Source organism: Pan paniscus, chromosome 6 (assembly GCF_029289425.2).
Source record: "Pan paniscus chromosome 6, NHGRI_mPanPan1-v2.0_pri, whole genome shotgun sequence".
In the NCBI taxonomy this organism is placed as follows: Eukaryota; Metazoa; Chordata; class Mammalia; order Primates; family Hominidae; genus Pan; species Pan paniscus.
In genome coordinates this window covers 92,975,485-92,991,012 of record NC_073255.2, presented here as the reverse complement: position 1 = coordinate 92,991,012, position 15,528 = coordinate 92,975,485, and the positions used below count along the sequence as shown (strand labels likewise).

Here is a 15,528-nt window from a genome sequence, read left to right as displayed (position 1 = left end):
GGCCCTGTCCTTCTCTAAGTACATCTAACTGAGGCCCCTCTCTGGGGGAAGCCCGCACAGCCAGTCTCCTGGCCTTCGCTTCCTCCCAGCATGGAGTGACAGTTTCAAAGCACAGCTCTGGTTGCTGCTGGGATCCAGCTGGGCTCTGGGACAGTGTCCAGATCCTGTCCCCTGCAGCCTCCAGTTCTCTGTCCACCCCCCTCTACCCACAGCCTTCCCTCCAGTCTCACCGTCTGCCAGCCTCTGCTGCCCTGTCTTACCCAGCCTGTTCTCTCTGCCTCACGAGCAGCCATCCCCCAATTCTGCTGCCCGTGCAACTGGCCTGTGCTCCTATCACCCCAAGCCACCTCTTCAGGGATGGCCTCCCCCAACCACTCAGCCCTGCACCCTCAGATCCCCTCAGGAGCTAACCCAGTGCCCAGAGCATCTGCAGCAGTGCCAATGGCCAGGCCTCCAGGCCAGCTTAACACATGGGCCTTTTCCAGGATAGCAGGCCACCAGCTGGGAACTGGGGCAGCCTAGGATAGAGGGTTTGCAGCCAGGGTGCTCACACCTGCACAGAATGTCACCTATATACACGGCAGGACTGTGTGCCCACCCCTGCAGTAGCAGACACAGGAACAAGTGCACGGGGACCAGGCCCACGCACCCCATCATCTCCCTGGTGCCCACGGATGGTGCTGGGAGCTGCAAGTTGCTGCCACCCCAGGGACCTGACCAAGACCACACTGGGGTGGTCACAGACTGGGGGCAGATAAAACAGGCAGTGCAAGGAATCATCTCAGCAGCTTTTTATCCACCCCTCTTGCCAGGCGCACACCTCCAGGGAAAAGGGCTCACTCTGGCTGGGCAAAAGTCACCTCTGCAAAGGTTCTCCATCTCAGCCCTGTCTCTCTGTCCCCTGGGCCCTCATCCCTGAGGTGGAATGTGGCTTCCCTGAGCCCTGTTGGAGCTTAACGCCCTCTTTTTATCCCAGGAGTCTGTCCCCATGGTCCCAGCACGGTTCTTGGATGTGCTCCTGTTTGTGGCCAAACTGAAGCATCCCCTCCCTTGGTCTAGGACCTTCACCTCTATTAATGTGACCCAAGGCCCCATTAGCTTTCTGGTGGCTTCCTCTCCCTACATCTCACAACCGCTGTCCATCTCCCATCCTAAGCATGAGTGGCCGGCTCTGCCATCCCATCCCACAGGCCAGGACCCAAGGACTCTGTACTCAGGCCAGGAGGGCATGGTATTTATCGTCTCTCTGGACCTCTCCCCTTTGGGGTCTCCTTAAAGTCCCTGCAGGTGGCCCAGGGCCAGCCCCAACCCTGCCTCCAACAGTCCTCCCTCCAAGGCCGGGTCCTGCCTTCAGGTCCTGCCTCTTCCCTCATCCCCTCCTCACTTCCACAGATACCACCTTCCTGCCAGGGACCCAGGGGCTCAGTGAATGTCTGAAGGAAGAAATCCATTTAGGGGCCCAGTGCGGTGGCTCACGCCTCTAATCCCAGCACATTGGGAGGTTGAGGCAGACAGATCACTTGAGGTTGAGACCAACCTGGACAACATTGCTAAACCCCGTCTCTACTAAAAATACAAAAATTAACTGGGCATGGTGGCAGGCGCCTGTAATCCCAGCTACTCAGGAGGTTGAGGCAGGAAAATTGCTTGAACCTTGGAGGCGGAGGTTGCAGTGAGCCAAGATGGAGCCACTGCACTCCAGCCTGGGTGACTGAGTGAGACTCTGTCTCAATAAAATAAAATAAAATAAATCCATTCGGGGCCTGAACGAGGCAAGACTCTGGTGTGGGCAAGGGCTTAGACAGAGCTGGGGGTGGATGCCTTGGGTTCGGTCCCAGGTCGGGAAGCCTCCGTTCTTTGACTGTAAAATGTGAATCGTCTTTTCTGACTCATCTTTAAGGACTTGGTGTGCAGTGGGAACCCAGGAGCATGTGGGGGTGAGGCTGGGCTGCCCCATCCTGGCCCAGGACACTGAGCCCAGCCAGGGCAGATATGACAGCCGGTCAGCAGGCCGCGCAGTCAGGGATGAGTCCACGGAGGAGGCTGCACATACCATTTCCCTGGCACTGCCCACAGCCTGCGGCCTTTGGGCCTTTCTGAGGCCACAGTGCCCCCTGGCGGCTGTGCAGCCTACCCCAAAGGACAGCGTCCTGGGTCTCAGGCCTCAGTCTCCCTCTCTGCGGCCCCAACAGCTCACCCTAAACAAGGTTTATTGTCACCATGTTACATGTCACCATTTGGGACCAGAAAGGGGGATCCAGTGGCCCTGAGCCGCACAGTCAACCAGAAACAGGGCCAAACCTCACCCTCAGGGCTGCCTGGCTCCTGGGTCACTGAAGTCCTTCCTGGCAATGCGTGCTTGGGTCTGGGTCCCTTCCCCAATGTCTCTCACCCTCCTGCAGGGCAGGAAAGTCACAGTTTGGATGCTTTGTTATAAAGATGACCCTGGCACCTGGAGGAGGGAGAGACAGACAGGGCTGTGGGTTGGGGGACTCCTTGGGGACCACGCTGCCCCCACCACTGCAGCTGGAGCCTCTGTTGGGGGCGGGACCAAGCACCTCTGTTGTCAGCCCAGAGGTGGGACCCCTACGCGCCCCACTGCAGCCCCGCAGCTTTCTCTGCCTCTCCTACCCCCAGGCTTCCCACTGGACATTATCCCAGAACATCAGCTAGGAAGCAACTTGAGCCTCCTTGCCCCTGCCTGACAAGCAAAGTGAGGCCCAGAGAGGGAAAGGGGCTGGCCAGGGCCCCCCAAACAGCCGTGGGCAGAGCCACGTTGCACCGGTTTCTCCTAATCCCTGACCTGAGCTCCTTCTCCTACCCAGGGGATTTCATCAATCCAGAGAGTGCTTGGGGCCAGGAGTGCCTCTGACAGTCAGGGAGGGCTTCCTGGAGGAGGCCCTAGGTCTAATGGGGTCTTCTAGGCAGTGGTGAGTTGGGAGGGAATAGCCAGCACTCTCACAGCATCCAGGCAGCCCTGCTTCCAGACCGTGGGTTGGAGAGGCAGAACCAGGGGAGGGCACCAAGGATCCCACCAGGCTCCCTCTGACAGCCATGTCTTCCTTTGGCCACAGGACGCTGTGCGGAGCTGCAAGTCCGTATCACTGAGGCTGTGGCCACAGCCACTGAGCAGAGAGAGATGATCACCCGCCTGGAGCAGCACCTGAGCATCATTCAGTCCATCCAGCGGCCCGATGCTGAGGTGAGCCCACCCCCCTGCCCCATGCCCATCTCGCTACCTGCCCAACTGACTTAGCCTCTGCAAACACTGACTTCCCAGATTAGCCTGTGTATCAGGCAGCTGGTGACAACCCAGAAGGGCTGTCACCTAAAACCACTGGGTTCTCCCTGCTTACTCCATGAATACCACCCTGCCTCCGATTTGGGGTGACAGGCCATGGGGCAGAGGCCACAGGGCTTCCTAGCGGTAGCACAGAGGCCCGTCTTTCCAGGCACTGCCCTGAGAGCAGAGGCAGAGGCAAGGCCAGGACCATGCACCCATCTCCCAGCTAAAGGACCTGGAGCCCAGAGATCACAGCAGGCTGGGACATAAACAGCCCAGGGAGGGCATCTCCTCGCCCACCTCCCATTCTATAGAGTCCACAGTGGGACTCCAGGAGAGAAGTCTGGGCTGTCCCAGGTCACGTGGCAGGCTGGTTGCAGGGCCAGGGAGGCCCAGGTGTCTGATGCATGTCAAAGCTGAGTGGCTGCGAGGAGAGCTGCACTGCTGCTGAACTCTGGCCTCAGGAGTGACTCAGGGCCCAGCCGTCTCTTCTTTGGTAGCTCATGCCACGTGTCCAGGTCCGGGCCCTCCTGCAGCCAGCCTGCACCCCGGATGGCCCCACCCACTCCTTGCCACACCCACCCTGCCATTTGCCTTGGCCATGCTGAAAGGGAATATTCCGTGCCCATTGTGCGGAGGCACCTCCTCATCGCTTCCTGTCACCTGCAGGGTGCCGCTGAGCACCGCCTGGAGAAGATCCCAGAGCCCATCAAAGAGGCCACTGCCCTATTCTACGGTAAGGAGAGGCCTGACCCATGGGAGGAGGGGAGAGGAGGGAGGAGGAGGGAAGAGGAGACAAGTGATACCGCCTGAGAACACAGATCCCCAAAGAGTAGTCCCTTCCTCTAAAAAGGTCAGGTCCCCACGCCTGCAATGCAGCAGCAACCTTCAAAGGGTCGGGTAAGGCTAGGTGTGGTGGTGCACACCTATAGTCCCAGCTACTTTGGAGGCCGAGGTGGGAGGATCGCCTGAGCCCAGGAATTGGAGGCTGCAGTGAGCTATGATGGTGCCACTGCACTCCAGCCTGGGCGACAGACCAAGACCCTGTCTCTAAAAAACAAAAAGGTGAATGAGCCCTCAACCTGCCTTTCTGGATCTTAGACTGACACCCCCCACCTTGGGGCCCTGACCCTTCAGCCCTGCCGGTGGCCTGTGAAAGGCTGGTGAGTGGTGGTCAGCCAGGCCTCACTGCCAAAGTGCAGCCGGAGGTCCATGCAGTGAGGGGAAGGCAGCCTCCTTGGGTATTGAGGACAGAACCTGAGGCTGCTAGACTGGGATACTGGGGGTGTGCCCATGCCTCCCCAGTTCCCCTCCTGCCCCTTTGCTTCCCCAGGGGATATAGGCCTAGTCTGACAGCTGCAAGGGTCTCAGATTCAAGGACAGAGTGACTGGGAGGGGAGTTCTGGGCCTGGCCCTTTGACAGCGCAGACGGGGGTGCTGGGCCCTTCCCCAGAGTGCGTATTGTCAGGTCAGCCCCTGCCATCCATTCTCACGCTCCCCGGTTCCCCTGGCTGTCCCCTCCCCTTCCCCGACCTGCTCAGCACCAGGGAGTCAGACACCATGTGGCTTCTACCCCATGGCATTTGGCAGAAATCCCCCAGGGCTGGGGGACCCACCCCAAAGGGCCGCCTGCTGGGTTCCACCTCCTGCCACCCCCCAAGCCACCCTCCTCTACCTGCTAGGACCTGCTGCACCAGCCAGCGGTGCCCTCCCAGAGGGCCAGGTGGATTCACTGCTTTCCATCATCTCCAGCCAGAGGGAGCACTTCCGTGCCCGGAACCAGGAGCTTGAGGCCGTGAGTCACATCCTTCTCTCCCTGATGCTCCTTGGGCCCAAGGACACAGTTGGGGAACACACAGGCTTTCAGGAGAGAGATGCGGCACAGACCGTAAACCTCAGGGGGAAGAGATTTGTTCTGTGCAGTCAGGGAGGGCTTCCTGGAGGAGGTCATGCCACACTGGGCTTTGAAAGAAGACTCAGATGCTCACAGTAGAGGAGACATGGGGGCCAGTGAGCCAGAAGGGAGCATAGATCATTCCAGGCGAAACAAGTCGCCAGGCAAGTGCCCTCTTGCCAGGCTGGGGGGCGTGGCCTTCAATCTGCAGGGAGGGGCACCAAGGAAGGATTTAAGCCAGGCAGTGGCACTGCAAGAATGCAGGGTGAGCCAGGTGCGGTGGCTCACACCTGTAATCCCAACACTTTGGGAGGCTGAGGCAAGTGGATCACTTGAGGTTGGGAGTTTGAGACCAGCCTGGCCAACATGGTGAAACCCCGTCTCTACTAAAAATACAAAAATTAGCCGGGCATGGTGGCGGGTACCTGTAGTCCCAGCTACTTGGGAGGCTGAGGCAGGAGGATCGCTTGAACCTGGGAGGTAGAGGTTGCAGTAAGCTGATGAGATCGTGCCACTGCACTCCAGCCTGTGTGACAGCAAGACTCCATCTCAAAAAAAAAAAAAAAAATCCTTCCTTTTTAAGGCTGAATAATATTTTATTGTGCATATAGACCACATTTTGTTTATCCACTCACCTATTCATTTACATTGCTTCCACCTTTTGGCTGTGGCGAATAATTCTGCTGTGAACATGGGTGTATAAATATCTCTCCAAGTCTCTGCCTTCAATTCTTTTGGGTACCTACCCAGAAGTGGAATTACTAGATCCTATGGTAATTCTATGTTTAACGTTTTTAGAGGAAGCGTCATATACTTTTTTGTACTGCTCAAGTTTTGGTTGTGTTTGTTTTTTGAGACGGAGTCCCGCTCTCTTGCCCAGGCTGGAGTGCAGTGGCACAATCCTGGCTCACTGCAACCTCCACCTCCTGGGTTCAAGCGATTCTTCTGCCTCAGCCTCCCGGATAGCTGAGATTACAGGCGTCTGCCATCACACCCAGCTAATTTTTGTATTTTTAGTAGAGACAGGGTTTCTCCATATTGGCCAGGCTGGTCTCGAACTCCTGACCTCAGGTGATCTGCCCACCTCAGCCTCCTAAAGTGCTGGGATTACAGGCATGAGCCACCGCGCTGGCCACTGCTTGAATTTTGAATAGTGTGAAAGAAACACTTATTCAAGCATTTGAATAAATTGAAAACTGAGATTCCATTTCACGTTGCCTTTAGATTGGCAAATCTTAAAACCACAGCGTGTGATTCCATGAATATGAACATTCGGTATAGGCAAATCCATAGAGACAAAAAAGAGACTGCCGGTTACCAGGCAGTAGGGGAGGAGGGAATGGGGAGTGACTGCTGGCAGGTTTGGGGTTTCTTATTGGGGTGATTTTAAATGTTCTGGAATTAGGTAGTGGGGATGGTTGCATAACATTGTGAATACAAATGACCGAACTGTACACTTTGAAATGCTGATGTTTATGTTATGGGTATTATATCTCAATAATAGTTTTTAAAAGGCTAATACCAATGACAAAAAAAAGTATGAAGAAATCTGATCAGGCATCGTGGCTCATGCCTGTAATCCCAGCACATTGGGAGGCCAAAGTGGGAAGATTGCTTGAGCCCAGGAGTTTGAGACCAGCCTGGGCAATGCAGTGAGACCCCGACTCTGCAAAAATAAAAAAGTAGCTGGGCATGGTGGTGTGAGCCTATAGTCCCAGCTACCTGGGAGGCTGAGATGGGAGGATCGCTTGAGTCGGGAGGCTGAGGCTGCAGTGAGCTCTGGTCATGCCACTTTATTCTAGCCTGGGTGATAGAGCAAGACCCTGTCTCTAAAATATAGAGACAGGGGCCAGGCGCAGCAGCTCATGCCTATAATCCCAACACTTTAGGAGGCAGAGATGGGTGGATCACCTGAGATCAGGAGTTCGAGACCAGCCTGAACAAAATGGTAAAACCCTGTCTTTACTAAATACAAAAAAACTAGCCAGACATGGTGGCACATGCCTGTAATCCCAGCTACTTGGGAGGCTGAGGCAGGAGAACCGCTTGAACCTGGGAGGCAGAGGTTGCAGTGAGCTGAGATTGATTGCGTCACTGCACTCCAGCCTGGGCAACAAGAACGAAACTCCATATCAAAAAAATAATAAAAATAAAAATAAAAAATAAAATAAAATATATAGACAGGGTCTTGCTCTGTCATATATTAAGGTTGATGCAAATGTAATCATGGTGTTTGCCATTACTTTTAAGGGCAAAAACCACGATTACATTTGCAGCAACGTAATATATATGAAGAAACCTGACCCAAGATCCCTGACTTCTGCCTGTGGTGGGGCCACAGTGGGGGAAGGGGCAGCTTTACAGAGTCAGGCAGGTCAAGGAGAAGGCTGTGGGCACAGAAGGGGCTCCAGGTAGACGGAGCAGCACCTGTGCCAGCACGGAGGCCTCTCCCCCACCCCTTTCCTTGCCCCTCCCCCCACAGGAGAACCGCCTGGCCCAGCACACCCTCCAGGCCCTGCAGAGTGAGCTGGACAGCCTGCGCGCCGACAACATCAAGCTATTTGAGAAGATCAAGTTCCTGCAGAGCTACCCTGGCCGGGTGAGGGCCCTCCCCTGGCCTCAGCTCCAGGTGGACCAGGCAGGGAGAGAGGCCGATCGGGGCTCTGGAGATGGGAGGGTCGGGGACCAAGACCTGCTGGGCAGCACTGGGCCCCAGAGGCCCCCTGAGGCCTTCCGACATCTCCCCACCCACCCACCTGCCTGCTAGCTGCCCTCCCTAAGCCGGGAGAAGCTCACAGAGTGCAGCCCCTGTCCAGATTCATTCATAAAAACTGGCCAGAAGGACCAGGCACGGTGGTTCATGCCTGTCATCCCACCACTGTGGGAGGCCGAGGCAGGAGAATTGCCTGAGCTCAGAAGTTCGAGACCAGCCTGGCCAACATGGTGAAACCCCGTCTCTACTAAAAATACAAAAAAAGTATCCGGGCATGGTGGTGCACACCTGTAGTCCCAGCTACTCAGGAGGCTGAGGCAGGAGAATCGCTGGAACCCAGGAGGCGGAGGTTTCAGTGAGCCAAGATCACACCACTGCACTCCAGCCTGGGCAACAAGAGCGAAACTCTGTCTCAAAAACTAAACTAAACTACACTACACTACACTACACTACACTACACTACACTACACTACACTACACTACACTACACTGCACTGCACTACACTACACTACTAAACTAAAAACTAAAAAAATAAAATAAATAAAATAAAATAAAATAAAATATAAAATAAAATAAATAAAATAAAAAAATAAAATAGTAAAGTAAAATAAAATAATAATAAATAAAATAAAATAAAATAGAAAAGAAAATACTAGCCAGAAGGGCCAGGCACAGTGGCTCATGCCTGTAATCCCAGCACCGTGAGAGGCCGAGGCGGGTGGAGTTTGAGACCAGCCTGGCCGACATAGTGAAACCCCATCTCTACTGAAAATACAAAAATTAGCCAGGCATCGTGGCACGTGCCTGTAGTCCCAGCTACTCAGGAGGCTGAGGTGGGAGGATCACTTGAGCCCAGGAGGTACAGGCTGCAGTGAGCTGAGATCCAGCCACTACACTCCAGCCCAGGTGACAGAGCAAGACCCTGCCTCCAAAAAATAAAAATAAATAGGCTGGGCATGGTGGCTCAGGCCTGTAATCCCAGCGATTTGGGAGGCTGAGGCGGGCGGATTATTTGAGGTCAGGAGTTCCAGACCAGCCTGGCCAACATAGTGAAACCCCGTCTCTACTAAAAATATAAAAATTAGCTGGGCGTGGTGTCATGCACCTGTAATCTCAGCTACTCAGGCGGCTAAGGCAGGAGAATCGCTTGAACCTGAGAGGTGGAGGTTGCAGTGAGCTGAGGTCACACCATTGCACTCCAGCCTGGGCGACAGAGCGAAACTCTGTCTCAAATAAATAAATAAGCAATAATAAAAAATGTAAACAGAATTTGGTCCACACTCCAAAAAGCAACCAAGAGAGTGGATCAGAAACTCACTTGCCGAGTTTTTCTGGGCTAGGGAGGCCTGTGTGTGGCTTCTCTCAGCCCCCAGGCCTCCCAGGGACCACCCCGTGCCAGGAAACCCTTTCTATGAGTGAGAGAAGAGCGTGGGGCATAGTGGGGCAGGGATTCACCTCTCCCTCTTCCTTTGGGGCCCAGCAGCCCCCAGCCCTGTCCCCACCCATCAGAGCCGCTCCTTGGCCACCAGAGGGCACTCAGACTCTGCAAACCAGCCTGGCTCTGGGTGGCCAGCTGGGGGGCATCTCCTCTCCCAGCTGCCTGCCTGCCCGCATGACCACCCCACACTCCCAGCAAACCCACCTTCCTGCAGCTGCGCCCGGCCCTGCCTGGGCCTCAGTTCCCCATCTGTGCCCGGAGGCACTGTGGCCCTGACCCCATGGGTAACTCCATGCCCCTGTGGCAGGAGGCACCAGCCATATTCACGTTGTCACCCCAGCACCCTCTCCTCCCGCCTCTGGGATCTAGGGCTCCCTCCCCCACTTCCCTTTTTTGCAGATGAGGAAACTGAGGCTCCCCTGGGCTCCTGCCCTTCCCGCTGGGCCCCAAGGCACTGACTGGTTCTCTTCCCCTCCCTGTCTGTGCAGGGCAGCGGCAGTGATGACACGGAGCTGCGGTACTCGTCCCAGTACGAGGAGCGCCTGGACCCCTTCTCCTCCATCAGCAAGCGGGTTTGTGAGCCCAGCCTGGGCAGGGGAGGGGAGGGGCATCAGCCCAGGGAAGCCCAGGGGTCCCCCCCATCACCTGCCCCCCATCCCTGAGCACTCGGCCTTCCCTGGCTCCCCTCCACCTGCCCTCGTCTGGGTGCTCTCGGCCAGCCTTGCCACGCCAGCCCTGCACACCCTGGCCCCTCAGGCCAGGAGCCCCCCCAAGACAGCCTCCCCACCGCTTCAGTGCAATGTAGGCCCAGGGCCCATTCAGGAACACCTGCCGATGGCTACCTGAGGGTGTGTGGCAGTGACCGGGTTAACCTGGAGTGCATTTGCGGGACAGGCAGACAAGGAAAAACCAGTTACAGCTCCCAGAGTCGGGCGATCCATTGTGGGGACCCCACCCCACAACTCCCCTCCCCCACCCAGACTGCAGAAGTTCTGCCCGTGGAGAACTTTCCCATGGGCAGAATGGACAGCTGCAGAGGCGAGGAGGGGCTCTCACAGATGTCAGGGGAGTCCAGAATGTCACACTGAGTAGACTGTGCACCCAGGGAAGCCCCTGGCAGCACCCTGGCAGCCCCCTGGGGGTCTGCAAGAACAGCGGGCAGGGTGTCCTGTGGCTGGCCAGGCCCTGCTCTCTGCCACAAGCCAGGGCCTGTGAGGTCCTTTGGGGTCCTTTCCTGATTGTCCCTCCCTGTGCAGGAGCGGCAGAGGAAGTACCTGAGCTTGAGTCCCTGGGACAAGGCCACCCTCAGCATGGTGAGTCCCTGCCCCTACCCACCCCCTCCCTGGACAGGCCTGAGCCTCTGTCTCCAGGCACCTCTTCACCTGCCCTGCAGCCCAGGCTGGAGGAGCCGCCTGCCCTGCCAAGAGTGGCTGTGTGATCTGGGACAGGGTCTCTCCCCTTCCCGGGCAGATCCTCTGAGAGCATGGTTCACAGCATGGTTCTGAACTGGGCTATAGAGGGGGCATTCCTCAGAATTCCTGCAGCCTAGAGTCAGACATGGTGGCTCACACCTGTCATCCCAGCACTTTGGGAGGTGGGAGGATTGCTTGAGCCCAGGAGTTCGAGACCAGCCTGGGCAACACAGTAAGATCCTGCCTCTACAAAAAATAAAATTAGCCAGGCGCAGTGGTGTGCACCCGTAGTCCCAGCTACTCAGGAGGCTGACGGAGGAGGATCACTTGAGCCTAGGAAGTCAATGCTACAGTGAGCTGTGACCACTACATTCCAGCCTGGGCAACCTTGTCTCAAAAAAAACGTTTTTAAAGAATTCCAGTGGCCGGGCACAGCAGCTCACGCCTGTAATCTCAGCACTTTGGGAGGCCAAGTTGGGCGGATCACCTGAGGTCTGGAGTTCGAGACCAGCCTGGCCAACATAGTGAAACCCTATCTCTAGTAAAAATACAAAAATTAGCTGGGTGTGGTGGCGCACGCCTGTAATCCCAGCTACTCAGGAGGCTGAGGCAGGAGAATCACTTGAACCCAGGAGGTGGAGGTTGCAGTGAGCCAAGATCACACCACTGCACTCCAGCCTGGGCGACAGAGGGAGACTCCGTCTCAAAAAAAAAAAAGAATTCCAGAAGCCCATGTCCCTGGCCCATAATGATGGAATAGGGGCCCCAGCTTCCTGTCCCTTCCCTACCCTTGCCACCCTAGGGCCCTTTCTGTGAAGCCCAGGCAGCCCTGCAGGGGTGGGTGAGGCCGGCCCCATCCCCACTCACCCCCTCCTTGCTCCCAGGGGCGTCTGGTTCTCTCCAACAAGATGGCGTGCACCATCGGCTTCTTCTACACACTGTTCCTGCACTGCCTGGTCTTCCTGGTGAGTGTGCACACGGGCGGGCCAGAGGCACATTCACCACCCCCAGCCCTGACCTCCAGGGCAGCAGGGGCCTGTTACGGTGGCCTGGCCCCTGGGCCTACCCCAAGCTGCATCTCTAGCTTGCGGCCACGCCTCTCCCCTTCGAGAGCCTTGGCCCACCCCAGGGACGAGAAGGACCCACCCCATTGGGACCTCTGGCCAGGGCACCAGCCGGGCCACTCCGTGAAAGAGGCCTGGCTGATCACATCTGGGACTGGTCCCGGACGGGCTTCATAGGAAGAAGGGATGGAGTGGGAAGGGAGCAGGTCTAATGAACTCCACCAAGGGACAGTCACGAAGACTGCACAGAGAAGGGGCGTCTTGAACTAACCTCCCCAGCTGTGGAGGTGGCGTTCTAGTTAGCGGATAAGGGCCTCCATGTCTGCCAAGTTGGGGGAGAAGAGGGGTGGAAGGCTGTGTCTCTGGAAGGATCCAGCCTTGGGGACTCCTGTCCCCAGCACAGTCAAGATGGCCCCTACAGAGCTAACCTGGGCTCAAGTTCTGACCCCAGGGTCCAGCGGCTCCTGGCCCTTCCAAGGGTTGGCCCACAGTATTAGAGGAGGTGCCTCCGTGTCTGGGCCCATCTGATCATCTGCAGAAACAGTGGGTGCAGGAACATGTCTAAGGCCCACCCGCCCCGGAGTCTGGGGCTCGAGAACCTTTATGTTCCAGGCCAGGCCCAGGGGCCATGGGTGGGCTGCAGGGGTGGCCTTGAGGCGAACGGGCAGCTCACCGTGTCTCCACCTGGACAGGTGCTCTACAAGCTGGCATGGAGCGAGAGCATGGAAAGGGACTGTGCCACCTTCTGCGCCAAGAAGTGAGGACCCCCACTTGGGCCCCCCCTCAGCCCCACAGCGAGCTCCCAGCACCCCCACAACACCCCCGAGTTCCTGCCTCATGTCCCCCACTCCTTAGCCCTCCATCACAGCCCCCCATTCTGGCCCTCCCCCACCCCTCCTCCCGGTATCCACTACCCCCTAGCCCCACCCCATCACATGGTACACACCCCCCTTCCCCAATACACACACTCGGCCTCAGCAAAGCTTCCCGTGTCCCCCAGGTTTGCTGACCACCTGCACAAGTTCCACGAGAATGACAACGGGGCTGCGGCTGGTGACTTGTGGCAGTGATACCCCGGGGCCTCCCCCGTGACAGTGACGGCTGCGCCTCCACCCCGACTGCTCAGTGCATCTAATCAGACTCCCCTGAAGAATTCCCCCATGGAAACTGCCCTTATCCGCTGTCCAGCAGCTGCCAGAGGCCCCAGGTCACCTCGGGTCCCCTTGAAAGAATGTCTCGGTCACATCAGGCCCGCTAGGTCCAGAGAGCGAGCCCCCAATACCCGGCCAGGCTAAGCCGCAGAGACCCTCTCAGCCCCCACCTCAGGTTAGGGCTCTGCCCGCAGCCTGACCTCTAGCCCTGGTGGCAGAGGTCCCTCAGCTGCGAGGCTGATTGGGTGACCACCGATTCCAGCTGCGGTTAATCCAGCTTGTGCCTGTCTGCACTGCGATCCTCTTGGGCTCTCCTAGATCCCCCCATGCCCCGTAAGAGGTGGAAGACGCTTCCTTCCAGGACAGCAGGCTTTGAGTCCAGCACCCCGAGCCTGCCTTTGCCACCGGCCCCACCCTGCAGAGTATAAGAGGCTTGACAGAGTCTGCCCCCTCCCCCACTGCACCCCAAGAGAGAGAGCCCCAGCCAGCGGAACAGTTTCTATTACCCCCTCCCTGCCCCCAGACCCATGTGATTTCTGCTTTCTTCTTTAGCAAGATATTCTGGTTTCTAGATAAGGAAGAGTCTCTAATGAGCCCCCGAGCCCCAGTCTCTTCAGACTCATGGATTGGTCTGAGGGGCCTGAACGTCTCCTAGCCAATCAGAACTGGCTGTGGACCACCCTAGCACGGCTACCTCTCAGGGCCACTGGCAGGCCTTCCTGAGTTAGATTTGTAGTTGCATATTTAGCTTTGCACATTTGAAATAAACCACGGTTGCAGCCACCCTGGTGCCCTGTGCTCTGGGACGCTGGAGGGACTGGAGGCTGGTGGGGATGCCTGCGGTGCCACCCCTGGGAGCTGGGGCTGGCCTCACAGCTGGGCACACAGAACATTCCTCCCCCTCTTCTCATCTCCAGGAATTCCATGAGTACGTTCAGAGCTCTGCTGAAACCCAGATCCAGTGTCCGAGTGCTTTTGAGAGGACAAGTAGCACCATCAAAAAGGGAAACCCATTCCTTTATTCAAAAACCACCCGGGGCCAGGCGCGGTGGCTCACACCTGTAATCCCAGCGCTTTGGGAGGCCGAGGCAGGTGGATCACTTGAGGTCAGGAGTTCGTGACCAGCCTGGCCAACATGGTGAAACCCCGTCTCTACCAAAAATACAAAAATTAGCTGGGCTTGGTGGCGCATGCCTGTAATCCCAGCCACTCAGGAGGGTGAGGCAGGAGAATCGTTTGAACCCGGGAGGCGGAGGTTGCAGTGAGCTGAGATCGTGCCAGTGCACTCCAGCCTGGGAAACAGAGTGAGACTCCATCTCAAAAAAAAAAAAAAACCACCTGTCGGGCTGTGGTTGGGTGTATGACGTGTCTTAGTCCACGTCAGTTCCTGGGGAATCTCTGCTTCCCTTTCTGTGCTCCCCTTTCCCATGGGCGCCCGCCTGCCAGGGGCTGCAAAGCCTGTGCCCATCAATCCCCCTGAGCACCAGCCTCGCATGGGAACCCCCCGAGACACAGGTTCTGGGCCACCTCACCTCCAGCCCAGCCTCAGATAGAGGAGCGCATTCTCTGGGTCTGGAGTGGGTGCATTAACCCATTGTCCAGCTGTCACAAGACTGGCTGCAAACCCAGGTCCCCCACTGCAGCCCACCAGGCCAGGGTCCCCTGTGCTACCTCTGTCTCCATTTTAGTTCTGAACAGTCTAAAGCGTGTGTATCCAGGGGCCTTTCTTTGGGGTCCCAGTCCCAGCACCCCTCATCTCCCCCATGAGGACTTCTTCCAAGCCCCTCAAGCCTCCTGCCCTCAGGGACCCAGGATGGACCTTTCCTCCCTGACCCTCATTCCTATCCCCAGCGAGGTGACAGCTGTTCTTGGCCAACCACGCCCCCTCCACCCCCACAGCCACTTCCACATCTCCATCAGTTCCTCCTTGTGGGTCCGAGGCGCTCTGCTGCCGGCCCCTCCTCACTTCTTCCTCCCTGGGGATGGATCCAAGCTATTGTCCTGCCCATGGCTTCCCATCTCAGGACCCTCTCTGGCCGCTATCATCCCAGCAGTGGAGTTCAGCCCACTACTCTGAACCAGGTTAGTCCACCGCGGGGTCAGGCTCTCCCCTCTCCCGGGAGGGTGGAGACCACAACCAGGCCATGTATGGAGCTTCCCTTTCTCCCACGCTCGGGCACCCCCTCCTCCCCCTTCCCGGCCTCATTCATAGGTGTCCTGGTTCCCAACCAGGCGTGCAGGCCTGTGTGCAGCTCCGATCGAGGGCTGGCCCACTGCCGAAGCTTTCATTAAAGTGTCTGCTGGCCTGGTCCTGCGGAGGGAACAGAGCCGAGATGTGGGGCAGGGAAGGGGTCTGCCTGTCTTCCGTGCCCCTGTGGAGGGCAGCACCGGAGTTTTGGGCAGCAGGTGAAGGCTCTGTCCCCTCCACCTTCAACTCTGGAAGCCCCACCTTTCCATCCCTAAGAAGGGTTTGATAAAAACCCTTGTCTGTAAATTAGAGATGGGAAATGGCTCTGGGAAAAGTCAGAGGTCAGTTTGGGCCCGGGAGGGCGACAGATGGAGGCAGCTCCGG

The 15,528-nt window shown here is 57.2% G+C and overlaps 2 protein-coding genes and 1 pseudogene across 8 annotated transcripts in view; 2 read left to right on the top strand and 1 right to left on the bottom strand.

Moving 5' to 3' along the window:
* LOC117978809 (protein CASP-like) overlaps window positions 1-13,739 on the top strand; it is a 65,628-nt gene extending 51,889 nt beyond the window's left edge. For all 7 annotated transcript variants that reach the window (XM_063605913.1, XM_055114546.2, XM_063605912.1 and 4 more), the window contains 9 exons: window positions 3,075-3,202; window positions 3,953-4,019; window positions 4,966-5,078; window positions 7,660-7,776; window positions 9,818-9,901; window positions 10,586-10,642; window positions 11,626-11,706; window positions 12,498-12,562; window positions 12,806-13,739. In XM_063605913.1, coding sequence (XP_063461983.1) covers window positions 3,075-3,202; window positions 3,953-4,019; window positions 4,966-5,078; window positions 7,660-7,776; window positions 9,818-9,901; window positions 10,586-10,642; window positions 11,626-11,706; window positions 12,498-12,562; window positions 12,806-12,875 — 782 coding nt within the window. In that variant the 3' untranslated portion in view covers window positions 12,876-13,739. The remainder of the gene's footprint in view (window positions 1-3,074; window positions 3,203-3,952; window positions 4,020-4,965; window positions 5,079-7,659; window positions 7,777-9,817; window positions 9,902-10,585; window positions 10,643-11,625; window positions 11,707-12,497; window positions 12,563-12,805) is intronic.
* Window positions 1-15,528, bottom strand: part of LOC117978808 (speedy protein E18-like) — a 142,431-nt gene that overhangs the window by 44,114 nt on the left and 82,789 nt on the right. The gene's annotated exons all lie outside the window — the stretch shown is intronic.
* Window positions 14,841-15,528, top strand: part of LOC117978807 (SH2B adapter protein 2-like) — a 52,117-nt pseudogene continuing 51,429 nt past the window's right edge.